Source organism: Pleurodeles waltl, chromosome 9, assembly GCF_031143425.1.
Source record: "Pleurodeles waltl isolate 20211129_DDA chromosome 9, aPleWal1.hap1.20221129, whole genome shotgun sequence".
In the NCBI taxonomy this organism is placed as follows: domain Eukaryota; kingdom Metazoa; phylum Chordata; class Amphibia; order Caudata; family Salamandridae; genus Pleurodeles; species Pleurodeles waltl.
Window position 1 is genome coordinate 867483630 of NC_090448.1, and position 26116 is coordinate 867509745.

At 48.8% G+C, this 26116-nt stretch overlaps 1 protein-coding gene across 1 annotated transcript in view; it reads right to left on the reverse strand.

Annotated features, from left to right (window-relative positions):
- Positions 1-26116, reverse strand: part of EML5 (EMAP like 5) — a 1994219-nt gene that overhangs the window by 33174 nt on the left and 1934929 nt on the right. The window contains exon 41 of the mRNA XM_069208148.1: positions 11696-11796. Within this exon, the coding sequence (XP_069064249.1) occupies positions 11696-11796 (101 nt within the window). The remainder of the gene's footprint in view (positions 1-11695; positions 11797-26116) is intronic.

Genomic DNA, 26116 nt, shown 5'->3' on the forward strand with positions numbered 1-26116 from the left:
GTAAGGCTTCAATAAGAAAGGTTGCTGGCAAAAGTGGTACGCTTTGTCTCCAATGTTAACAGAAACTTACACACTCTTATGTAGGGATCCTTTCTTGTAACATCAGCTGCTTTAATATAAAAACACTACTTTGACCCATGTACGTAAGCAGGAGATTCCATTCAGATGACCACGACTGTATGCTGATTGCTTTGCTACAGCTGCTTATGTAGATTACAGGCCTCTTGCTCAGGTATGAGGGATGATCTCTTCCCAGGGGGAACCTGAAGGGCAGAATTAGAGCTTAACACGCTGTGCTCTACCATAGCCTAGGTAGGAACTATCCTTCACAATCTTAGTGACACAATGGTAGCGTTATTTTGGTGTTTTACTCTCCTTGTCACTATCTTAATCTTATTGTGCTTCATTGTCCTAGTTATTGCGATACATGCTTTATTATCTAAGATGCAGTTGCTTCAATAAAACCTTATTGAATCTTACCCTGCCTCTGATTGTCCTTGCATATGTGAGACTAATGTAACTGAGAGAATGTGATGAGATCTGAGTGACCACGATTCCCCTGAGGAGTCATTTATTTCATGCGCCCGGTTGCCCAATCATCCCTGTTGTTGGGTGCAGATGAGGCACTGCTAGTTACCTGGAACAAACCCGGATTAGGCCGACAGGTGTCACATGGTGCGGGTTCAGACTCAGTCCCCCGCAGTCCAGGTTATTCTGCCGCCCAAATCCAGTAGTCTCATTAGGATAATGAGAACCTAAGCGACATGGCGCCGCCAACGTTTGGTGAGCCACTAATTTTCAGGTCCTCCTGAGTATCTCTGTCTTACTACATGCAAAGACACCTCAGTACTATTTAAGGAAATGTCCGTGGTATTTAGGATTTTCCCTCCTCAGACAAGTAGGGAGTACCTAACTAACGCTGTAGGTTGTTCAAGCTTGAACCCTCAAAGGATAATCCCCATTTGGTGTGTTTATCTCTGAACAAAATTTACCATTCATCATGGCGAACCTGCAACAGGTGGCAACTGCAGTCAAGAATTGACCCCCCCCCCCTTACCGCATGTAGGAAGTTGGCTCTGTATATACTATTTCATAGTAAGAAATAGTGTGCACAGAATCCAAGGGTTCCCCCTTAGTGGTAAGATAGTGGCAAAATTTGATAATTCTAATGAAGTGATTGAAACAAGGAATGCTACTTTCCACGTTAGATATTGAATTTGACACCAATGCATGGATTCAAACGGTGGACCCATGAGCAGTGTGAGTACAATATTGAGATTCCATGAAGGTACTGCTGGTGTTCTTGGAGGTATGATATGTTTTAGCCCTTCCATGAAGGCTTTGATGACAGGCTGTAGGAAGTTGGCTCTGTATGCACTATTTCAAAGTAAGGAATAGTATGCACAGAGTGCAAGGGTTCCCCTTAGAGGTAAGATAGTGCAAAAAGAGATAATTCTAATGCTCTATTTTGTGGTAGTGTGGTCGAGCAGTAGGCTTATCAGAGGGTAGTGTTAAGCATTTGTTGTACACACACAGGCAATAAATGAGGAACACACACTCAAAGACTTACTTCAGGCCAATAGGCTTTTATATAGAAAAATATATTTTCTTAGTTTATTTTAGGAACCACAGGTTCAAGATTTGAAGTAAATACATAAAATGCAAAGGTACTCCACACAGGTAAGCTAGGAACTTTGAATAAAAACAATATCATATACAGTCTTTGTTAAAATGGCAATAAGCTATTTTAAAAGTGGACACTGTGCAAAAAGTTCCTGGGGCGGTAAGTAAAGGTTAGATTGTGAGGTAAGTAAGACACTTACAAGTCTCAGTACCTGGGCATAGGCAGCCCACTGTTGGGGGTTCAGGGCAACCCCAAAGTTACCACACCAGCAGCTCAGGGCTGGTCAGGTGCAGAGGTCAAAGAGGTGCCCAAAACACATAAGCGCCTATGGAGAACAGGGGTGCTCCGGTTCCAGTCTGCCAGCAGGTAAGTACCTGCGTCCTCGGGTGGCAGACCAGTGGGGTTTTGTAGAGCACTGGGGGGGACACAAGTAGGCAGACAAAACACACCCTCAGCAGCACAGGGGCGGACGGGTGCAGTGTGCAGAGCAGGCGTCGGGTTTTAGATAGGTTTCAATGGAGGGACCCGGGGGTCACTCTAGCGGTGCAGGCAGGCACAGGGGAGGCTTCTCGGGACAGCCACCACCTGGGCTAGGCAGAGGGTCGCCTGGGGGTCACTCCTGCACTGAGGTTCTGTTCCTTCAGGTCCTGGGGGCTGCGGGTGCTTGGTCCAGGCGTCGGGTCCCTTGTTACAGGCAGTCGTGGTCGGGCGGAGCCTCTGGATTCTTTCTGCAGGCGTCTCTGTGGGGATCCAGGGGGTTCGTCTCGGGCTACTCACGGGGTCGCAGTCGCCGGGGAGTCCTCCCTGTGGTGTTTGTTCTCTGGATCACGAGCTGGGGGTGTCGTATGCAGAGTGTGAAGTCTCACGCTTCTGGCGGTAAGAGTGAGTTCTTTGAAAGTTGCTTCTTTGTTGCAAAGATGTAGCTGTTGTTGAGCAGAGCCACTGCTCATGGGAGTTTCTTGGTCCTGGGGGTCAGGGCAGTCCTCCGAGGCTTCAGAAGTCGCTGGTCCCTGTTGGATGCGTCACTGGTTGCAAGTTTTCGATTCTGGAGACAGGCCGGTAGGGCTGGAGCCAAAGCAGTTGTCGTCTTCCCTCGTCTCTGCAGGCTTGTAGGTCAGCAGTCCTTCTTCTTTAGTTCAGGTTGAAGGAATCTGATTTCCTGGGTTCTGTGGTGCCCCTAATAATTGGCTGGATGGCGCCTTACCACATACAATCTTACACGTTAGGTTAGATCCTGTAAATAATGATGGTCCTACCGGGCCTTTATTGGCCACATATACACCGCACCCTGGTGCAGCGACCTTGACGGTAGCTGAAGTCCGCCGCTTATATACTGAGCTTATGGAAATATACAGATGGTTAGTACAGTTTGTAATGCAAACATTAAATACAAACCCAGCACGCACTTCCCCAGTGCAACTACATGCAGCAACGCCAGGCATTAATCCTACAACTGTACATTTGATTATGGGTAAGGTACCCGCCAAACGGGAAGAGATTCCGTTTTGGTTGGCTCAAAAAATAAATGCACTGGAAACAGTATTTCCCCATATGGGACCGCAGGATAAGCATAGAATATTAACTATGTTCTTGCCATTTGGGTTGGTTCCCACAGTAGATAACTGCAATACTTGGGGCACGCGATTTGCCACACTCTATACTACCGCACACGGTACACCAACACTTGACAATTTACCGGAAGTGTTAAAAAAAAAATTCAAGATGAATACGGGCTGCCCCGGACTTGGGGATGCAACCTATGGGCAATTTTGCCACTGTATCTTCAATTATATTAAGTAACCTTAAAGGGGAAGCAGTTGCATTAGCAGTGCGCAGGCAGCTCCGGGACATTCCTCCACAAGATCAAGAACCTGAGCTGCCAAAGATTTTAGCAGGGATCTACTCTAGTATTGTTCGAGATAGTCTTGCGGCCAGACCCAAGAAACCACAGTTTCAGGGTAAATCTAATAAAGATTCTATCAAGCAAGCACCTAAGGGTTCTAAAAAATGCCTAAAAAGGAAAGGGGAGAATCTCCGCATACGGAGACCACTCAGAATAGATATAATCTCAGAAAAAGAGATAATATTAAACCGCCTGACAGATATCAATATACTGATACACGGCAATCTCGTTCCTTTCAGGACTCACCGGAAAATGCAGTGAGAGAGGTGGGCAGTCAGAGCGAAGAACTGAGTATGTGAAACCGGGAGAGCAATCACAACGCTCTACAGAAGTTTCTGTTAAAAAAAGAAGAGAAACTTCCCCAACACAAAACCCAATTTAAAAAGAAAAAGTGGCAGTAGTTGCGATTCATCATGCCACTCAAGAAGAGGGCTCTATTGAAGAACAAGATGTGGGCACTAGCTCTACTAGACAGCGCAGCAGATGTCACAATAGTTCACCGGAATCTTCAGGAGCATCTGGAGGTTAAAGAAACTGACGACTTCTTACAAGTTGAAACTGTGGACATGTGTGTCTTCACGCCTGATAGGGTGTATAAAGTAACGATACAGTTAGAAGGAGACATAGGGGGTCATTCTGACCCTGGCGGTCACCGACCGCCAGGGCCAACGACCGCAGAAGCACTGCCAACAGGCTGGCGGTGCTTCCTGGGCCATTCTGACCGTGGCGGTAAAGCAGCGGTCAGAAAAGGGGAACCAGCGGTTTTCCCCTGGCCCAGGGAATCCTCCATGGCGGCGCTGCAAAGCGGTTTTTACCGCCAGGAACAGAATGGCGGGAACGGGTGTCGTGGGGCCCCTGGGGGCCCCTGCACTGCCCATGCCACTGGCATGGGCAGTGCAGGGGCCCCCTAACAGGGCCCCATAATGATTTTCAGTGTCTGCTTTGCAGACACTGAAAATCGCGACGGGTGCCACTGCACCCGTCGCACCCCAGCAACTCCGCCGGCTCCATTCGGAGCCGGCTTCATCGTTGCTGGGTCTTTCCCGTTGGGCCGGCGGGCGGCCTTTTGGCGGTCGCCCGCCGGCCCAGCGGGAAAGCCAGAATGGCCGCCGCGGTCTTTCGGCGGTTCCCGCCAGGCGGGAGGCTACCGTCGCCGGCCGCGGTTGGAATGACCGCCAAAGAACCCACAATTGATGCAATCTTTTTGGACAGCGTTGTAAACATTTATGATCTTCTACTCGCTGAAATGGATTGGCCACCTGAATTTGTCCGTACTTGCCCATATGGGGAAGAGATTATCAAACCTTCTTTTTCACCTCTTGTTCCAGATAAGCTCGCAGAATCATACGCCATTGATTGAGCACTGGTGCAGGCACCTGCGTTATATCGCAACCACGTAGGGTGGGTCAAAGATTCCCCCTACCATCAATCAATCAATCAATCAATTATTTGTTAAGCAAGCTACTAATCCAATAGGGTGTCAAGGCGCTGGGGGGGAAGGAGGGAGCTACTGCTCAAATAGCCAAGTCTTGAGACGTTTCCTGAAGGTCAGGAGGTCCTGGGTCAGATGTAGGTTGACGGGGAGGGAGTTCCAGGTTTTGGCAGCGAGGTGGGAGAAGGATCTGCCGCCGGTTGTGGTACGGTGGATGCAGGGGACGGTGGCGAGGGCGAGGTTGGCGGAGCAGAGCTGGCAGGTGGGGGCATGGAAGTTGAGACGCTCATTGAGGTAGGCAGGGCTGGCATTGTGGAGAGCCTTGTGAGCGTGGATCAGGAGTTTGAAGATGATCCTCTTGTTGACGGGGAGCCAGAGAAGGTCTCTGAGGTGGGTTGAGATGTGTTCGTGGTGAGGGAGGTTAAGGATGAGGCGTGCTGAGGCGTTCTGAATGTGCTGAAGTTTCCTTTGGAGCTTGGCCATTGTTCCAACGTAGAGTGCGTTGCCATAGTCCAGTCTGCTGCTGACGAGGGCGCGGGTGACAGCAGTTTTTCTGTTTTCAATGGGGATCCATCTGAAGGTCTTGCGAAGCATGGGGAGGTTGTTGAAACATGAGGATGAGATGGCATTGACTTGCTGGGTCAAGGTGAACGATGAGTCCAGTATGAAGCCGAGGTTGCGTGCGTGGGTGGTGGGAGTTGGAGCAGCTCCTAGTGTGGCAGGCCACCAGGAGTCGTCCCATGCTGATCTGTTGGAGCCAAAGATGACAATCTCGGTCTTATCTGAGTTCAGTTTGAGGCGACTTACCTCCATCCAGTTGGCGATGGTGTGAAGTCCGTTGTGGAGATTGGTCTTGGTGGTAGCGGGGTCCTTAACGAGTGAGAGGATCAGTTGTGTGTTGTTCGCGTAGGAGACGATGTTATGGCTGTGGGATCGGACGATATGGCTAGTGGCGCCATGTAGATTTTGAAAAGGGTGGGGCTGAGAGAGGATCCTTGGGGTACTCCGCATATGGTCTTGGTGGCTTTCGACAGGAATGGAGGGAGGCGGACTCTGTGAGTTCTGCCGGAGAGGTAGGATGTGATCCAGTCCATGGCCTTGTGGCAGATTCCAGCGTCGTGGAGGCTTGTGCGAAGTGTGTTTGTGACAGACGGTGTCGAAGGCTGCCGAGAGGTCAAGGAGGATGAGGGCCACTGTTTCACCTTTTTCGAGCATGATCCTGATGTCGTCGCTATCGGCGATGAGAGTGGTCTCGGTGCTGTGGTTCTTGCGGAAGCCAATTGGGAGATGTCGAGTAGGCTGTTGTCCTCCAGGAAGCAAGATAGTTGGCTGTTGACTATCTTCTCGATGACCTTTGCAGGGAAGGGGAGGGGGAGATGGGCAGGTAATTCTTGAGGTCTTTAGGGCCTGCCTTGGGTTTTTTGAGCAGGGCGTTGACTTCGGCATGTTTCCAGCTCTCCGGGAAGGGGGCGGTTTCGAAGGAGCTGTTGATGATGGTACGGAGTTGGGGGGCGATGATTTGGCTGGCTTTATTGAAGACATGGTGAGGGCAGGTGATCCAGAGTGGATGGTGCTCATGGTCTTGGTGGTGTCCTCGTCGTTGGTGTGGGTCCAAGCACTCAGGAGGTTGGTGTGGTTGGGTGCATTGGGGGTGGTGTTGGCAGCGGTGGTCGTGGGGATCGGGAAGGCAAAACTGCAGTGGATGTCCGGCGTCTTGCGGGGAAAAAAGGTGGCAAGGGAGTCACAGAGGTCTTGCGAGCCGGGGGATGGCGGGGGTGGGGGGGTTTGGCCGAGCAGTACTTGGGGTTGGTGAGTGGTTTGATGATGCTGAAGAGCTCCTTGCTGTCGTGTGTGTTGTTGTTGATTCGTTCTTTGTAGAATTATCTTTTGGTGGTCCGGATGAGCTGGTGATGCTTGCGGATGGCAGTCTTGAGGGCGGCGTGGTTGCTCTCTGTTTGTTCTTATGCACCAGATCTTCTTGGTTTTCCGGCACTCCCACTTGGTGGCCTGAAGGTCGGCAGTGAACCAGGGTGCTTTCTTGCTGGTATGGGTGTTGGTTGATTTCGTAAGTGGAGCGAGGATGTTGGCGCAGTCGTCTAGCCATTGTTTGAGGTTGAGGGCGGCGGTTTTGGGGTCGCTGGTGTTGGGTGGCGGGCGGGGGGAGGGTGGAGATCAGTTGGTCCTTCGAGATCTTGTTCCAGCTGCAGCAAGGGGTCCGTTGCTGGTGAGCGGTGGGTTTCTGGAAGGAGAAGTGGACACAGCGGTGGTCGCTCCACTGGAGTTCGGTGGTATGGGTGAAGGTGATGTGGCTGCGGGTGGAGAAGATGGGGTCGAGTGTGTGGCCGGCTGAGTGGGTGGGCGTTGTGACGAGTTGTTTGAGACCGAGGTTGGCGATCAAGGCTGAGGAGTTGCCGTCGTTGGTGTTTTCTAGGTGAAAGTTCAGGTCGCCGAGGAGCATGTAGTCCGTAGAGGCGAGGGCGTGGGTGCTGATAGAGTTGGTGATGGCATCGCAGAACTGAGGTAGGGGCCGTCATTAAGAAGGGGAGGTGGGAGGGAGGAGCAGCTGGGAGGCGGGAGGTGAGAGCGAATGGAGGTGCGAGGGGGCGGGGCTGCAGGGACGCAGCAGCGGGAGACGGACGGCTCAGAGGAGCGGAAAACGGACGGGAGGGGGGTGCGCAAGCAGACAAAAATGGAACAAGCACAGAAATGGCAAAAAAATAGGAAAACGAGCGGTAACATGAAATGGCAATAAAACAGAGAGAATACGAACGGTAACAAAAACACACGAAATGGCAATGAAACTCAAAGAATACGAATGGTAACAAGAACACACTCACATTACATACGGACTCCACTAGACAGCAGGGATGAGGCGCAGGCGCGTGCCTGCGGGTGGTGGAGGGCCTCGAACTTACGGCAGTTGCGAGGGCAGGGTGGAGGCACGGGCACAAACTGGAGGAGCTGCACGGCGTGAGGTGCGATCCCAGACCTTAAAAGCGCGTCAGGGGTCACTCCGTGCACCGCACAGCGGCTGCCATTAAGAAGGGGAGGTGGGAGGGAGGAGCAGCTGGGAGGCGGGAGGTGAGGGCGAATGGGGGCACGAGGGGGGCGGGGCCACAGCGGCAGGAGACGGACGGCTCAGAGGAGCCAAAAATGGGCGGGAGTGGGGGGCGCAAGCAGACAAAAATGGAACAAGCACAGAAACGGAAAAAACAAAGAATAGGAGCGGTAACACGAAATGGCAATAAAACAGGGAAAATACGAACGGTAACAAAAACACACGAAATAGCAATGAAACTCAAAGAATACGAACGGTAGCAAGAACACACTCACATTACATACGGACACCACTAGACACCAGGGATGAGGCGCAGGCGGGTGCCTGCAGGTGGTGGAGGGCCTCGAACTTACGGCAGTAGCGGGGGCGGGGTGGGAGGCACAAACTGGAGGAGCTGCGCAGCGTGAGGGGCGATCCCAGACCTTAAAAGCAGGTCAGGGGTCACTCCTTGCACCACACAGCAGCCACCATTAAGAAGGGGAGGTGGGAGGGAGGAGCAGCTGGGAGGTGGGAGGTGAGGGCGAATGGGGGCACAAGGGGGGTGGCGCCGCAGGGACGCAGCAGCGGGAGACGGACGGCTCAGAGGAGCCGAAAACGGGCAGGAGGGGGAGGGCAAGCAGACAAAAATGGAACAAGCACAGAAATGGAAAAAAACAAATAATACGAGTAGTAACACGAAATGGCAATAAAACTCAAAGAATACGAACGGTAACAAGAACACACTCACATTACATACGGACCCCACTAGACACCAGGGATGAGGCACAGGCGGATGCCTGCGGGTGGAGGAGGGCCTCGAACTTACGGCAGTAGTGAGAGCGGGTGGGTGGCACAGGTACAAACTGGAGGAGCAGCGTACCATGGGGGTGATCCCAGACCTTAAAAGCAGGTACCATTTACCACTTAGAACCATGTAATTCTAATTAAAAATCATTCCCAACCTCAACCCCAATAAAAAATGATGCTAAAGCATTTGTGAGGGAAATCCTCACACAACTAGAGTACCAGGGCGTAATCGAACCTTGTGTCTCACCAATGAATAATCCTCTACTCCCTGTAGCTAAACCGGACCATTCAGACAGAATAGTCTTAGACTACAGACACTTAAGCAGTCATACGCGCACATATGTTATACAAAACTCTCATAGCACAGCACTTGTCAACAACATAGTGCGCAAAAAATACAAAACAACATTGGATATTTAAAATGGGTTCTTCTGCCAAAATATAGCGCCTGACAGTAGAGACCTAACAAGTTTCAGCGCACTAGGCTCCCGGCAGATTCTGCTGTTTACCACAAGAGTATAAGAACAGTCCAGGACTGTTTGCGGCTCGTGTAACTTCAATATTGCACAAGATTGACCCTGAAGCATTGTCCTATGTAGATGATATCTACCTCAAGGACAATGAATTACTGCAACATCTAAGACGGGTAGCCCACATTGTTGTGGGATTTGCTGAATTTTTCTATAAATTCAACTTAAAAAAACCAAAAATAGCCTTCCTTAGTGTCCTGTTTCTGGGATACGAATTATCAAGTGAAGGAAAGAGCCTAGCGCCACAATTCTTAGAAAAATGCGTGCAGTTACAACCTCCAAATACCATTAAAAAACTCCAACCCCTATTGGTTTTTCTAACTTTTGGCAGAACATAAATTCCAGATTATGCACCACGCATAAAACCCTTATATGACTTGATATGTTCTGACTTTTCCAGTAAATTCTGGACAGTCTAACATACACGCATTCTCAGAGCATTGTAAAGACATGCTTGCAGCACAACACCTACACACAAGGAACAATAAAAAACATCTTGTCATCAGAGTAATTGCTTGTGCCATTGGTTGCACCTATGTAACATTCAATGAGGGTGAGACATTCCCGATTGCATACAAATCACATTTGTACACGACGGGCAAAACAATGTTTTTGCTCCCACTGAGGAAATTCTCACTGCTCTTCAGGTGGCTATCATTAAAGAAAGACCACTGGCCCAGGGGAAATGCATTATTGTCATATCTCCAATCTCAGCCCTTGAGGCTGTTACCAAAGCCTGCGTTACAAACGCTAAAGTATTACATCCACATTGGATTCAATGGGAAACGTCTCTGACAGTCACTGATGTTGACTATATTTTTGACCCAAAGTTAAAACTCAAGAATTTATGCAGTAGGAACTAGAATACCTAGTTCCGGCAAATACATTACCTGTTGATCAAATTCAAAGAGTCATGTTCACCGATGGCTCAGCACAACCTGCAATAGGCACTAAGCATCAATACTCCGCTGCTTGCGCAGTCGTAAGTGGCTATATGGAAGGTAGTAAATTCTATCTACAACATACCTTTACACAAACCACAGGGGACTGCACAACAAGCAGAACTAAAGGCACTGGTGATGGCACTGGAACATATGAGTCCTGACCAGCTAACACTGATAGTCTGTGATTCGTACTATTGTCTACAGTCCTTCAATGAATATCTGCATTATTGGCACCAGAATGGATTCAGAGATTCTAAAGGTAACACCATCAAACACAGACTTCTGTGGGGGGGAAAGTAGCGGATGTAAAGGAAATGCTACCAAATATCCATGTTGTACATACACTTGGACACCAGTGCGTTGGAATACAGGTTGCTGGCAATACACTGGCAGATGAAGCAGCCAAATCAGCAGTAGCTACGGCTTCTGTTGCTGCAGTAACTCGTTCTAGAACGAAACCGGACAATGAAATATGGCTGCCGTGAAAGCCTCGGCTGACGGCACACCTCACTTAAAGAATATCCCGTTAAATATGCCTACTGGATAGGAGGCTTCCTTGACGCAGAGTAAAAATACTAGAGTTCGAGTAATTCCCATTTTAATACAGATATGTTTTATTTTAGCTTCATTATATTATTTTAACAGTAGCCACATCAGCTGTTTTATTATAAAAACACTACTTTGACCCATGTACATTAGAGGGAGATTCCAGCTGACCACGACTGTATACTGATTGCTTCGCTAGAGCTGCTTATGTAGACTACAGGCCTCTTGCTCAGGTATGAGGGATAATGTCTTCCCAGGGAGAACTTGAAAGGGCAGAATTAGAGCTTAACATGCTGTGCTCTAACATAGCCTAGGTAGAAACTATCCTTCACAATCTTAGTGACAAAATGGTAGCGTTATTTTTGTGTTTTACTCTCCTCGTCACAATCTTAATCTTATTGTGCTTCATCGTCCTAGATATTGCAATACATGGTTTGTTATCTAAGATGCAGTTACTTCAATAAAACCTTATTGAATCTTACTCTGCCTCTGATTGTCCTTGCATATGTGAGACTAATGTAACTGAGAGAATGTGATGAGATCTGAGTGACCACGATTCCCCTGAGGAGTCATTTATTTCATGCGCCCGGTTGCCCAATCATCGCTGTTCTTGGGTGGAGATGAGGCACTGCTAGTTACCTGGAACAAACCCGGATTAGGCCAACAGGTGTCACATGGTGCGGGTTCAGACTCTGTCCCCGCAGTCCAGGTGATTCTGCTGCCCAAATCCAGTAGTCTCATTAGGATAATGAGAACCTATGCGACAATGGATGGTTAATGTAGGATGGTTTATTTCACAGAGAGATGCAGTCTGTCCTGGTATATCTCATTGTCCTCCAAAATGCATTTTTAAGTGTCCACAGATGGCATACCTGCAGTCATCGCCTCCAGCGCTTACGACATAGCGATCCCCACTGGTAAATCGTATATTTGTCAGGTGAGCCGAATGTCCTAAAAATCGCTTATGCTTTGCCTGTAGAAGAACAACAAAAGGAACACTGAGCTACTGACATCAAGTGCTTTGTACAATATTGAAAGCAAACACAAAATAACCCTATTTCATGCTGAATGCAAGTCTCATAGACTTCTAAACCTTAAGTCCCAGGGCATTGGCGGACCTGCCCACATTTTTTACTGCAGCCTCTAAGGCCACTGCAACCCAACTAAGAGATTATGTGGTTGCGCAGGAGAGGAAGCTTCTGTTTCCTTTCTGGAGGGCTAGGCAAGGGAGCAAACAAATGTACTCCATAGCCCGGGCAGGCCAAGGAGTTAGGGACATAGCCATTTTGTTCATTAGCCTTCACAGCTAAGGAAAATAAGTGGAGAGGGACCATCTGCTTCCTGGCCATGCCACCAGGTTGAGTTGTACAGAAATGTCCTCTCCTTGTATATACCATGGTACTGGACCAGTGCAAGTGGAACATGTCCAAATTTTTTAGTTGTCTCCCACGCAATCACATAATGGCTTTTGTGGTTAGGTGCTACAGTGTATTTTTGTCCTGCTTTTGTATAATGCAATTTTAAATTGACCATGCATACATTATACACAAGCGAGCCACAGCTGAAAGCTCTTACCTTGACCACGTTGTAGTTTGAGATTGACCTCTGGTCGTTTTCTCTCAGGTTCCTTATAGGGGCAGTTTTTTACCAAATGTTTAGTCATTTTTTAAACTTGTTCTGAAGAATCCTGAAAAATGACTGCATGCATAAAACCTATTTTTTTAAAAACAGTCTGCGCTCCTGTTTAAAACCGTCCCAAGTCCACACCGTTTAAAGCAGCCTGGATTGGTGAAGCATGACTGTGTTTTTTTTTTTTTAAATTAGCCCATTGGTGCTTCTTTCTATCTTTTACATGTTTGAAAACAGCTTTGCTATTCACAAACATATGTAAATATTGTAAATTATATCCTTTGTGAAAACCCAGTTTCAATGAGGCAGAAGCTGATTTTTAACATAAGGTCCAGATTAAAAAGACTTTGGGTCAGAATTGTTTTACCTGTTTAACACCAACAGGAGGCAAAGTCTACTGGTAGGATTTACAATCCAACACAAATCGGGATTTGTATTGGATTATAACCCCCAGTAACACAATGCAGTGCAATGCACTGCCTTGCATTACTTTGCATCTAGTGGGCATTACATGGGTGCATGGGTGTTCCCATGCAACCACCCATGGGGTTTGAAGCAAATCTATAAAGAAATAGGGATCTCCACCAAAATCATGTGCCTACTTGAGGCAGGGGTAACAAGGAGAAATATTTTTCTTTCTCTTTGTTTTTTCCCTTTGCATGCATGCTGCATTCTACAGCATACATATGAAGAGGAAAATGCCTTATAACAGTTTTTGTACACCAAGGGGCCCCTTCATGCCCAATAGCTATGCATACCACAATTCAGACACCCTTGCATTGTAGCACAAGGGAGCCTGCGTTGATGCATGTCTGCCAAAAGTGCACCCTGCAGGCAGAGCAGAACTGCCACACTTTTTTATATATGTACAGTTCTGCTCTCTCCCATTCAGTCATCGCAGCACAGCAACTTTACTTGCTGTGCTGTGTGAACTGTTTGTAAATCTGGCCCTAAATGTCATTGATTACGAACATCAAGGATGTTCTAAATGTACAAGTTAATTAACTTCGTAACAAAATATCTGGTAGAGACATATTCTAATTGCAGATTCCTTATCTTAGAATTTCTCCAGGCGTCAGACTGGATCCGGAGATTTTTCTTCGAGCAGTACCTCTGAGCGCCGTCAGGTGGCGTTGGTCGACTCTGCGGGCGTTGTGCTCACCGTGATGACGTCGCAGTCGGATATAGATGCCACCCCGGTGCACTAACGTCAGTTTCTTTTCACGACTTTCCATGCCATGAAGAACACAGAGTGGTACACCAAAACTAGGGCCCTTAAGGGAAGTTCCTGTCCCTAGAAATCAGTTCGCAGTGCGGGGAGAATGGGCGGGTCGGTAAGGAATCGGCAACTAGAATATGTCTCTACCAGATTGTAGGACAACGCCTCTCATGGCATGGTTACCCCCTAACCTTTTGCCTTTTGTTGATGCTAGTTATGATTGAAAGTGTGCTGGGACCCTGCTAACCAAGCCCCAGCACCAGTGTTCTTTCCCTAAACTGTACCTTTGACTCCACAATTGGTACAGCCCTAGCACACAGATAAGTCCCTTGTAACTGGTACCCCTGGTACCAAGGACCCTGTGGCCAGGGAAGGTCTCTAAGAGCTGCAGCATGTATTATGCCACCCTGGGGACCCCTCACTCAGCACATGCACACTGCCTCACATGTTGTGTGTGCTGGTGGGGAGAAAATGATTAAGTCGACATGGCACTCCCCTCAGAGTGTCACGCCCAATACCCACTGCCTGTGGCATAGGTAAGTCACCCCTCTAGCAGGCCTTACTGCCCTAAGGCAGGGTGCACTATACCACAGGTGAGGGCATAGTTGCATGAGCACTATGCCTCTACAGTGTCTAAGCCAAATCTTACACTTTGTAAGTGCAGGGTAGCGAGTATATGGTCTCAGAGTACATCAAACACAAACTCCACAGTTCCATATTGGCTACACTGAATTCTGGGAAGTTTGGTATCAAACTTCTCAGCACAACAAATCCACATTGATGCCAGTGTGGGATTTATTGAAAAATGCACACAGAGGGCATCTTAGAGATGCGCCCTGTATACCAGTCCAATTCCTAATGTTAGGCTGACCAGTTTCTGCCAGCCTGCCACATCCAGACGGGTTTCTGGCCACATGGGGTGAGTGCCTTTGTCACTCTGTGGCCAGGAACAAAGCCTGTACTGGGTGGAGGTGGTTCTCACCTCCCCCTGCAGGAACTGTAACACCTGGCGGTGAGTCTCAAAGGGTCAAGCCTGGTGTTACAGCGCCTCAGGGATAGTGGAGATGCCCCCCCTCCAGACACAGCCCCCACTTTTGGCGGCAAGTCTGGAGGAGATAATGAGAAAAACAAGGAGGAGTCACCCACCAGCCAGGACAGCCCCTAAGGTGTCCTGAACTGAGGTGACCCCTGCCTTAAGAAATCCTCCATCTTGTTTTGGAGGATTCCCCCAATAGGATTAGGGATGTGCCCCCCTCCCCACAGGGAGGAGGCACAAAGAGGGTGTAGCCACCCTCCAGGGCAGTAGCCACCCCCAGACCTAAACACACCCCTAAATCGAGTATGTAGGGGTGACCCTGAACCAGGAAACCAGATTCCTGCAACCTCAGGAAAGAAGAAGGACTTCTGACTTGAAAGCCCCGCAGCGATGACTGAAACGACAACTGACTTGGCCCCAGCCCTACCCGCCTGTCTCCAGACTCAAAGAACCTGCACAGCGATGCATCCAGCGGGACCAGCGACCTCTGAGGACTCTGAGGACTGACCTGCACCTAAAGGACCAAGAAACTCGAGAGGACAGCAGCTGTGTCCAAAATTGCAACAAAGAAACCATCTTTAAAGAAAACTCCAGCCTCACCCCGGAAGCGTGAGTCTTCACACTCTGCACCTGATGCCCCCGGCTCGTGTTCAGAGGAACTAACACTGCAGAGAGGACTCCAACGACGTGCACACCCTGAGTCGACCTCGCTCCACCCCCACAGCGATGCCTGCAGAGAGGATCTAGAGGCTCCCCCTGACCGCGACTGCCCGGTAACAAAGGAACCTGTCGCCTGGAAGAAGCACTGCACCCGCAGCCCCCAGGACCGAGAGGAACCAACCACCAGTGCAGGAGTAACCAGCAGGCGGCACTCATCCTAGCCCAGGCGGTGGCTGGCCAGAGAAGCCCCCCCTGTGTCCTGCCTGCATCACCAGAGTGACCCCCGGGTCTCTCCATTGTTTCCTATCTACAACCCGACACCTACTTTGCACACTGCACCTGGCTGCCCCTGTGCCGCTGAGGGTGTATTTTGTGTGCCTGTTTGGAACCCCCCCCACCCTCCCCAGTGCTCTACAAACCCCCCCCCCCGTCTGCTCCCAGAGGACACAGGTACTTACCTGCTACCGGAGCACCCCTGTTCTCCATAGGCGCCTATGTTATTTGGGCCCTACTTTTACCTCTCCACCTGACCGGCCCTCTGTTGCTGGTGCTGGTGCTGGGTGTTTGGGGTTGACTGAAACCCCCAACAGTGGGCTGCCTATGCCCAGGAGACTGGCTGTGTAAGTTCTTTACTTACCTGAAAAACTAACCAATACTTACCTCCCCCAGGAACTGTTGATTTTTGCACTGTGTCCACTTTCAAAATAGCTATTTGCCATTTTAACCAAACCTGTGTGTACTACTGTTTTTAAATCAAAGTTCTATACTTACCTGTGTGAAGTACGTTGCATTTTATGTACTTACCTAAAATCTTGAATCTTGTGGTTCTTATTTCTATATAAAAACCTATTGACCTGGAGTTAAGTCTTTGAGTGTATGTACCCTATTTATTGCCTGTGTGTGTACAACAAATGCTTAACACTACCCTCTGATAAACCTACTGCTCGACCACACTACCACAAAATAGAGCATTGGTATTATCTAGTTTTACACTATCAACCACTAAGGGGAGCCCTTGGACCCTGTGCACACTATCTCTCACTTTGAGACAGTATATACAGAGCCAACTTCCTACATTGGTGGATCAGCGGTGGGGTCTAAGACTTTCCATTTGCTGGACTACTCAGCCAATACCTGATCACATGACAAAATTCCAAAAATTGTCATTAGAAACTAATTTTTGAATTTTTTAACTATTTTTCTACATTTTTTAAAGTCCTGCTAGGGCCTTGTGTAAGTCCCTGTTAGCACTTCTTTTGAAGTTTAAAAGTTTGTAAAAGTTAGGATTTACATTCTAGAAGTAGCTTTTAGATTTAGTAATCCAAACTTTTAGAGTGATAATGATTCAAACAGAAGAGACAGTGACGGAACTCAACCTCACACCTTACCTGCATCTAGGGATGTCAGAGTTAAGGTCTCTCTGTAAGATAAAAAAGATAAAGACTGGGTCCAACCCTACCAAGCAAAGCTCCAGGAGCTCTTGGCAGAGTTCACAAGGGACCACCCCTCTGATGCTCCTTCAGATGGGGGAAATTAGTGAACAGGAGGAAGAACTCATCCTCCTGTCCTAATTAGGGAGAGCAGGGTTCACAGAACCCTGACTCCACAAATCATAGAGAGCCTGGTTCTTCCACAGGGCAGACCAGTACCCCTGTGAGCACTGAGGACAGCCTCAATGAAGAGGACATACTGTTAGCCAGGATGGCCAAAAGATTGGCTTTGGAGAGACAACTCCTAGCCATAGAGAGGGAAAGACAAGAGATGGGTTTAGCTCCCATCAATGGTGGCAGCAACATAAATAGGGTCATAGAGTATACTGAAATCCTAAAAATCCCCAAAGGGATTGTAACTAAATATGAAGAAGGTGATGATATCACCAAGCGGTTTACAGCTTTTGAGGGGGCCTGTGCAACCAGAAAAGTAAGCAGATCTCACTGGGAAGCTCTCCTTTGGGAAATGCTCACTGGAAAGTGTAGGGATAGACTCATCACACTCTCTGGTAAAGATGCAGAATCTTATGACCTCATGAAGGCTATCCTGATCGAAGGCTTTGGATTCTCAAATGAGGAGTACAGGATTAGGTTAAGGGGGGCTGATAAATCCTCGAGCCAGACCTGGGTTGATTTTGTTGACTTCTCAGTCAAAACACTAGATGGTTGGATAACTGGTAGTGGTGTAAGTGATAATGATAGGCTGTATAGTTTATTTATGAAAGAACATCTGTTAAGTAATTGCTTTAATGACAAACTGCATCAACATCTGGTAGACCTAGGTCCAATTTCTCCCCAAGAATTGGGAAAGAAGGCAGACCACTGGGTCAAGACTAGGGTGACCAAGACTTCCACAACGGGTGACCAAAAGAAAGGGGTCAGAAAGCCTCCCCAAGGGAAGCATGGTGAGACATCCAAGGACAAAAGTAAAGAGTCTTCTTCAGGGCCCCAAAAACCTGCTCAGGAGGGTGGGCCGAGCCTCTTCACAGTCCACAAATGGGTATAAGGGTAAAAAGTTTGATCCCAAGAAGGCCTGGTGTCAAAACTGTAGACAGCATGGACACCAAACTGGTGACAAGGCCTGTCCAAAGAAACGTCCCACAGCAAATACTACTCCATTTAGTACTGCAATAGCCAGTCTCCAGGTGGGATCAACAGTGTGCCCAGGGCAAATCAGGGTTCACACCGAAGCTACATTAGTCTCAGAGGGTGGGGTAGATTTAGCCACACTTGCTGCCTGGCCGCCTAATATGCAAAAATACAGGCAGCAGCTCTTGATAAATGGGAATAGAGTAGAAGCACTGAGGGATAATGGGTCCAGTGTCACCATGGTGACAGACAAACTGGTTTCCCCAGGACAGTACCTTGCTGGACAGACATATCCAGTCACTAATGTTGACAATCAAACTAAATTCCATCCCATGGCAATGGTAACTTTAGAATCAGGAGTGATCACTGGCCTGCAACAGGTGGTAGTCTCCTCTGCAATTCCAGTAGAATATCTGCTAGGGAATGATCTGGAGTCCTCACCATGGGCTGAGGTAGAGCTCAAGACCCATGCAGCCATGCTGGGTATCTCTGAATCAGTGTGTGTCAAGATAAGGACACAATGCAGGGCTCAGGGTGAAAAAGAAGTGTTGGAGTCTGGAATAATGGCCCAACCTTCCAAAAGGAAAGGAAAGGAAAGAAGACTGGGGAACCAGCTTCTGCACAGCAAAAGAAACAGAACCTTTCTTCCCAGAAAGATGTTCTATGCCCTGAGAGAACTGAGTCCATGGAGCTGGAGCCTTATCAGATGGAGCTCTTGGGCCCAGCGGGACCCTCAAGGGAACAGCTGTATAAGGGACAAAAGAGTTGTCCCTCTCTTGAAGGCCTAAGACAGCAAGCAGCTGAGCAAGAAAAAGGAACTGTCAGTGGAATCCACAGGGTCTATTGGGAAGATGGACTCCTTTACAGTTTAGGGAGTTCATTCTGACCGTAGCCCATGATATTCCCCTTGCTGGGCATTTGGGACAACCCAAGACTTGGGAGAGATTAGTCAATCATTTGTATTGGCCCAATATGTCCCAGAAGGTTAAGGAGTTTTGCACCTCCTGAGTCACCTGTCAAGCCAGTGGTAAGACAGGTGGCCATCCAAAGCCCCCCATCATTCCACTTCCAGTGGAGGGGGTCCCCTTTGAGAGAGTGGGTCCACTTGAACCTCCCACAGCATCCGGGAACCAATGTATCTTGGTAGTAGTGGATCATGCTACCAGGTACCCTGAAACAATTCCCCTTAGGTGCACTACTGCTCCTGCAGTAGCTAAAGCACTCATTGGTGTTTTTACCAGAGTTGGATTTCCTAAGGAGGTGGTTTCCGACAGAGGTACCAACTTCATGTCAGTTTACCCAAAACACATGTGGAATGAGTGTGGGGTGACTTAAAAGTTCACCACACCATACCATCCACAAACCAATGGTCTTACAGAAAAGTTTAACAAGACATTGAAGGGCATGATCATGGGTGTAGGAAGTTGGCTCTGTATATACTATCTCAAAGTAAGAGATAGTGTGCACAGAGCCCAAGGGTTCCCCCTAGAGGTAAGATAGTGGCGAAATTAGATAATTCTAATGCTCTATTTTGTGGTAGTGTGGTCGAGCAGTAGGCTTATCAGAGGGTAGCGTTAAGCAATTGTTGTACAAACAGGCAATAAATGAGGAACACACACTCAAAGACTTAATTCCAGGCCAATCGTTTTTATATAGAAAAATATATTTTCTTAATTTATTTTTAGAACCACAAGTTCAAGATTTGAAGTAAATATATAAAATGCAAGGTACTCCACACAGGTAAATTAGGAACTTTGAATCAGAGCAATAACATATACAGTTTTTGTTAAAATGGCAATAAGCTATTTTAAAAGTAGACAGTGCACAAACAGTTCCTGGGGGAGGTAAGTATTGGTTAGATTGTGAGGTAAGTAAGACACTTACAAGTCTCAGTTCCTGGGCATAGGCAGCCCACCGTTGGGGGTTCAAGGCAGCCCCAAAGTTACCACACCAGCAGCTCAGGGCCAGTCAGGTGTAGAGGTCAAAGAGGTGCCCAAAACACACAGGTGCCTATGGAGAACAGGGGTGCTCCGGTTCCGGTCTGCCAGCAGGTAAGTTCCCGTGTCCTCGGGGGGCAGACCAGGGGGGTTTTGTAGAGCACTGGGTGGGGGGACACAAGTAGGCACACAAAACACACCCTCAGTGGCACAGGGGCGGCCGGGTGCAGTGTGCAAAGCTGCTGTCGGGTTTTGAATAGGAATCAATGGAGGGACCCGGGGGTCACTCTGGCGGTGCGGGCAGGGCACAGGGTGGCTTCTTGGGCCAGCCACCGACTGGGCTAGGCTGAGGGTCGCCTGGTGGACACTCATGCACTGAGGTTTGGTTCCTTCTGGTCCTGGGGGCTGCAGGTGCAGTGCGTGGCCCAGGTGTCGGATCCCTTGTTACAGGCAGTTGCGTTCAGAGTGAGCCTCTTGATTCTCTCTGCATGCGTCGCTGTGGGGCATCAGGGGGGTCGTCTCGGGCTACACGCGAGGTTGCCGTAGCCTGGGAGTCCTCCCTGTGGTGTTTGTTCTCTGGATCACGAGCTGGGGGTGTCGGATGCAGAGGGTGAAGTCTCAAGCTTCCGGCGGAAAGAGTGAGGTCTTTGAAAGTTGCAATATTGTTGCTGTTTGTTGAGCAGAGCCGCGGTTCACAGGAGTTTCTTGGTCCTCAGGTTCAGGGCAGTCTTCTGAGGCTTCAGAGGTTGCTGGTCCATGTTGGATGCGTCACTGTTGCAGGTTTTAGAGTCAGGAGACAGGCCAGTAGGGCTGGGGCCAAAGCAGTTGTCATCTTCCGTCGTCTCTGCAGGGCTTTCAGGTCAGCAGTCCTTCTTCTTAGTTTAGGTTGCAGGAATCTGATTTCCTGGGTTCTTGGGTGCCCCTAAATCCTAAATTTAGGGGTGTGTTTAGGTCTGGGGGCCAGTAGCCAAAGGCTAATGTCCTGGAGGGTGGCTACACCCTCTTTGTGCCTCCTCCCTGAGGGGAGGGGGGAACAACCCTAATCCTATTGGGGGAATCCTCCAAATTTAAGATGGAGCATTTCTAAAGGCAGGGGTCACCTCAGCTCACCTTAGGGGCTGTCCTGACTGGTGGGTGACTCCTCCTTGTTTTTCTCATTATTTCCTCCAGCCTTGCCGCCATAAGTTGAGGCAGTGGCCGGAGGGGTGGGCATCTCCACTAGCAGGGATGCCCTGTGGCGCTGTAACAAAAGGGGTGAGCCTTTGAGGCTCACCGCCAGATGTTACAGTTCCTGCAGGGTGAGGTGAGAAGCATCTCCACCCAGGACAGGCTAACATAGAAGTCAGATTGGTATTAGGGGGCATCGCTAAGATGCCCAATGGGTGCATTTTACAATAACTTCCACACTGGCATCAGTGTGCATTTATTGTGCTGAGAAGTTTGATACCAAACTTCCCAGATTTTAATGTAGCCATTATGGAACTGTGGAGTTTGTGTTTGACAAACTCCCAGACCATATACTCTTATGGCTACCCTGCACTTACAATGTCTACGGTTTTGCTTAGACACTGTAGGGATATAGTGCTCATGCACATATGTCCTCACCTGTGGTATAGTGCACCCTGCCTTATGGCTGTAAGGCCTGCTAGAGGGGTGACCTACCTATGCCACAGGCAGTGTGAGGTTGGCATGGCACTCTGAGGGGAGCGCCATGTCGACTTAGTCTGTTTTCTCCCCACCAGCACACACAAGCTGTGAGGCACTATGCATGTGCTGAGTGAGGGGTCCCCAGGATGGCATAAGACATGCTGCAGCCCTCAGAGACCTTCCCTGGCATCAGGGCCCTTGGTATCAGGGGTACCATTTACAAGGGACTTATCTGAGTGCCAGGGCTGTGCCAATTGTGGAAGCAAAGGTACAGTTTAGGGAAAGAACACTGGTGCTGGGGCCTGGTTAGCAGGGTCCCAGCACACTTTCAATCATAACTTGGCCTCAGCAAAAGGCAAAAAGTCAGGGGGTACCCATGCCAAGGAGGCATTTCCTTACACAACCCCCCCCCCCCCCCCCCCCAATGAAAGAGGATGAGACTAACCTTTCCCAAGAGTCTTCATTTTCTAAGTGGAAGAACCTGGAAAGGACATCAGCATTGGCAGTTGCAGTCCCAGGTCCGTGTTCCGCTACAAAGTCCGTTCCCTGTAGGAATATGGACCACCTTAACAGTTTAGGGTTTTCTCCTTTCATTTGCATTAGCCATCTGAGAGGTCTGTGGTCAGTTTGAACTATGAAGTGAGTACCAAAAAGGTATGGTCTCAACTTCTTCAGGGACCAGACCACAGCAAAGGCCTCCCTTTCAATGGCGCTCCAACGCTGCTCCCTGTGGAGTAACCTCCTGCTAATAAAAGCAACAGGCTGGTCAAGGCCATCATCATTTGTTTGGGACAGGACTGCTCCTATGCCATGTTCAGAGGCATCTGTCTGCACAATGAACTGCTTAGAGTAATCTGGAACTTTCAAAACTGGTACTGTATATATTGCTTGCTTCAGGGTGTCAAAGGCCTTTTGACAGTCCAAGGTCCAGTTCACTTTCTTGGGCATTTTCTTGGAGGTAAGTTCTGTGAGGGGTGTCACTATTGATCCATATCCCTTCACAAACCTCCTGTAGTACCCAGTCAAGCCAAGGAATGCCCTGACTTGAGTCTGGGTTTTTGGAGCTACCCAGTCCAGAATAGTCTGGATCTTGGGTTGGAGTGGCTGAACTTGGCTTCCACCTACAAGGTGTCCCAAGTAAACCACAGTATCCTGACCTATGTGACATTTAGATGCCTTGCTAGAGAGGACTGCTGCTTGCAGGGCCTGCAAAACCTTCTTCAGGTGGAGCAGGTGATCCGGCCAGTTGGAGCTAAAGACAGCAATGTCATCAAGATAAGCAGCACAAAAGGACTTCAAGCCAGCAAGGACTTGATTCACCAACCTTTTGAAGGTGGCAGGGGCATTCTTTAAGCCAAAGGCCATCACAGTAAACTGGTAGTGCCCATTGGGTGTAGAGAATGCTGTTTTCTCTTTTGCTCCAGGTGCCATTTTTATTTGCCAGTACCCTACTGTCAAGTCAAAGGTACTTAAGTATTTGGCAGCACCTAATTTGTCTATTAGCTCATCTGTCCTTAAAATGGGGTGAACATCTGTATTGGTGACAGAGTTAAGCCCTCTGTAGTCCACAGAAAACCTCATCTCTCTCTTGCCACCTTTTGTGTGGGGTTTGGGGACCACGAACACTGGGCTAGCCCAGAGACTGTCAGAGTGCTCACTCACTCCCAACTCCAGCATCTAGTGGACTTCCACTTTGATGCTTTCTTTAACTTGGTCAGTCTAAATATTTTGTTTATGACAGGCATGCTGTCTCCTGTGTCCACACCATGGGTACACAGGTGTGTCTGACCAGGTGTTAAGGAAAATAGCTCAGCAAAGTGCTGGAGGATTTGCCTGCAGTCAGCCTGCTGTTGGCCAGAGAGGGTGTCTGAATAGATCACCCCTTCTACTGAGCCATCTTTGGGGTCAGTGGAGAGGAGATCAGGGAGAGGTTCACTCTCTGCTTCCTGGTCCTCATCTGTAACCATTAACATGTTTACATCTGCCCTATCATGAAAGAGTTTGAGGTGGTTTACATGGATCACCCTTTTGGGGGTCCTGCTAGTGCCTAGGTCAACCAGGTAGGTGACCTGACTCTTTTTCTCAAGAACTGGGTAAGGGCCACTACATCTGTCCTGAAGTGCCCTTGGAGCCACAGGCTCCAGAACCCACACTTTCTGCCATGGCTGAAGCTCAACCATAGCAGCCTTTTGGTCATACTACATCTTCTGCAGCTGTTGGCTAGCCTCAAGGTTTTTGCTTGCCTTTTCCATGTACTCTGCCATCCTTGAACGTAGGCCTACTACATAGTCCACCACATCTTGTTTAGGCTCATGGAGAAGTCTCTCCCAGCCTTCTTTTACAAGAGCTGGTGGTCCCCTAAGAGGATGGCCAAACAGAAGTTCAAAGGGGGAAAACCCTACTCCCTTCTAAGCACCTCTCTGTAGGCGAAAAGCAGGCATGGCAAGAGGACATCCCATCTCCTTTTGAGTTTTTCAGGGAGCCCCATGATCATGCCCTTCAATGTCTTGTTGAATCTCTTAACAAGGCCATTGGTTTGTGGATGGTATGGTGTGGGGAATTTGTAAGTCACCCCACGCTCATTCCACATATGTTTCAGGAAAGCTGACATGAAGTTGGTACCTCTGTCAGAAACCACCTCCTTAGGAAATCCCACTCTGGCAAAAATATCTATGAGTGCTTTGGCTACTGCAGGGGCAGTAGTGGACCTAAGGGGAATTGCTTCAGGGTACCTAGTAGCATGATCCACTACTACTAGGATATACTGGTTCCCTGATGCTGTGGGAGGTTCAAGTGGACCCACTATATCCACTACTAGTCTTTCAAAGGGGACCCCCACCACTGGAAGTGGAATGAGGTGGGCCTTTGGATGGCCACCTGTCTTACCACTGGCTTGACAGGTGACACAGGAGGTGCAAAACTCCTTTACCTTCTGGGACATATTGGGCCAATAGAAATGGTTGACTAACCTCTCCCATATCTTGGTTTGTCCGAAATGCCCAGCAAGGGGAATGTCATGGGCTAAGGGTGAGAAGGAACTCCCTAAACTCCTGAGGCACTACCACTTTCCTAGTGGCACCAGGTTTGGGATATTTTGCCTCAGTGTGAAGGAGTCCATCTTCGCAATAGACCCTGTGAGTTCCACTGACATTTCCTTTTTCTTGCTCAGCTGCTTGATGTCTTAGGCCTTCAAGAGAGGGACAAGTTTTTTGCCCCTTACAGAGCTGTTCCCTTGAGGGTCCCCCTGAGCCCAAGTGCTCAACCTGGTAAGGTCCCAGCTCCATGGACTCAGTTCCCTCAGGGGATAGAACATCTTCCTGAGAAGAGAGGTTCGGTTTCTTGTGAAGTGTTGAAGCCGGTTCCACAATCTTCTTTCCTTTTCTCTTGGAAGGTTGGGCCATTATTCCAGACTCCAACACTTTTTTCACCCTGAGCCCTGCACTGTGCCGTTGTCTTGACACACACCAGTTCAGGGATACCCAGCATGGCTGCATGGGTTTTGAGTTCTACCTCAGCCCATGCTGAGGACTCCAGATCATTTCCCAGCAGACAGTCTACTGGAATTGCAGAAGAGACTACCACCTGTTTCAGGTCAGTGACACCTCCCCATTCTAAAGTTACCATTGCCATGGGATGGACTTTAGTCTGATTGTCAGCATTGGTGACTGGATATTTTTGTCCAGCCAGGTACTGTCCTGGGGAAACCAGTTTGTCTGTCACCATAGTGACACTGGCACCTGTATCCCTCAGGGCTTCTACTCTAGTCCCATTATTTAAGAGCTGCTGCCTGTATTTTTGCATGTTAGGCGGCCAGGCAGCAAGTGTGGCTAGGTCCACCCCACCCTCTGAGACCAATGTAGCTTCAGTGTGAACCCTGATTTGCTCTGGGCACACTGTTGATCCCACCTGGAGACTGGCTATTCCAGTGCTAACTAGAGTAGTAGTTGTGGGACTTTTCTTGGGATAGGCCTTGTCTCTAGTTTGGTGCCCATACTGAGTACAGATGCGACACCAGGCCTTTTTGGGATCAAAGTTTTTACCCTTATACCCAAATGAGGATTGTGAAGAGGCTTTGAACCCACCCTCCTGAGGAGGTTTTTGGGGCCCTGTAGAAGACTCTTTACTTTTTCCCTTGAATGTCTCAACACTCTTCCCCTGGGGAGGCTTTGTGACCCCTTTCTTTTGGTCACCCCCTGTGGAAGTCTTGGTCACCCTATGACCCAATGGTCTGCCTTCTTTCCCAATTCTTGGGGAGAAATTGGACCTAGGTCTACCAGATGCTGATGCAGTTTGTCATTGAAACAAATACTTAAAAGATGTTCTTTCATAAACAAGTTATACAGCCCATCATAATAATTTACACCACTGCCATTTATCCAACAATCTAGTGTTTTGACTGAGAAGTCAACAAAATCAACCCAGGTCTGGCTCAAGGATTTTTGAGCCCCCCTGAACCTAATCCTGTACTCCTCAGTGGAGAGTCCAAAGCCCTCAATCAGGGTAGCCTTCACGAGGTCATAGGATTCTGCATCCTTACGAGAGAGTGTGAGGAGTCCATCCCTAGACTTTCCAGTGAACATTTCCCA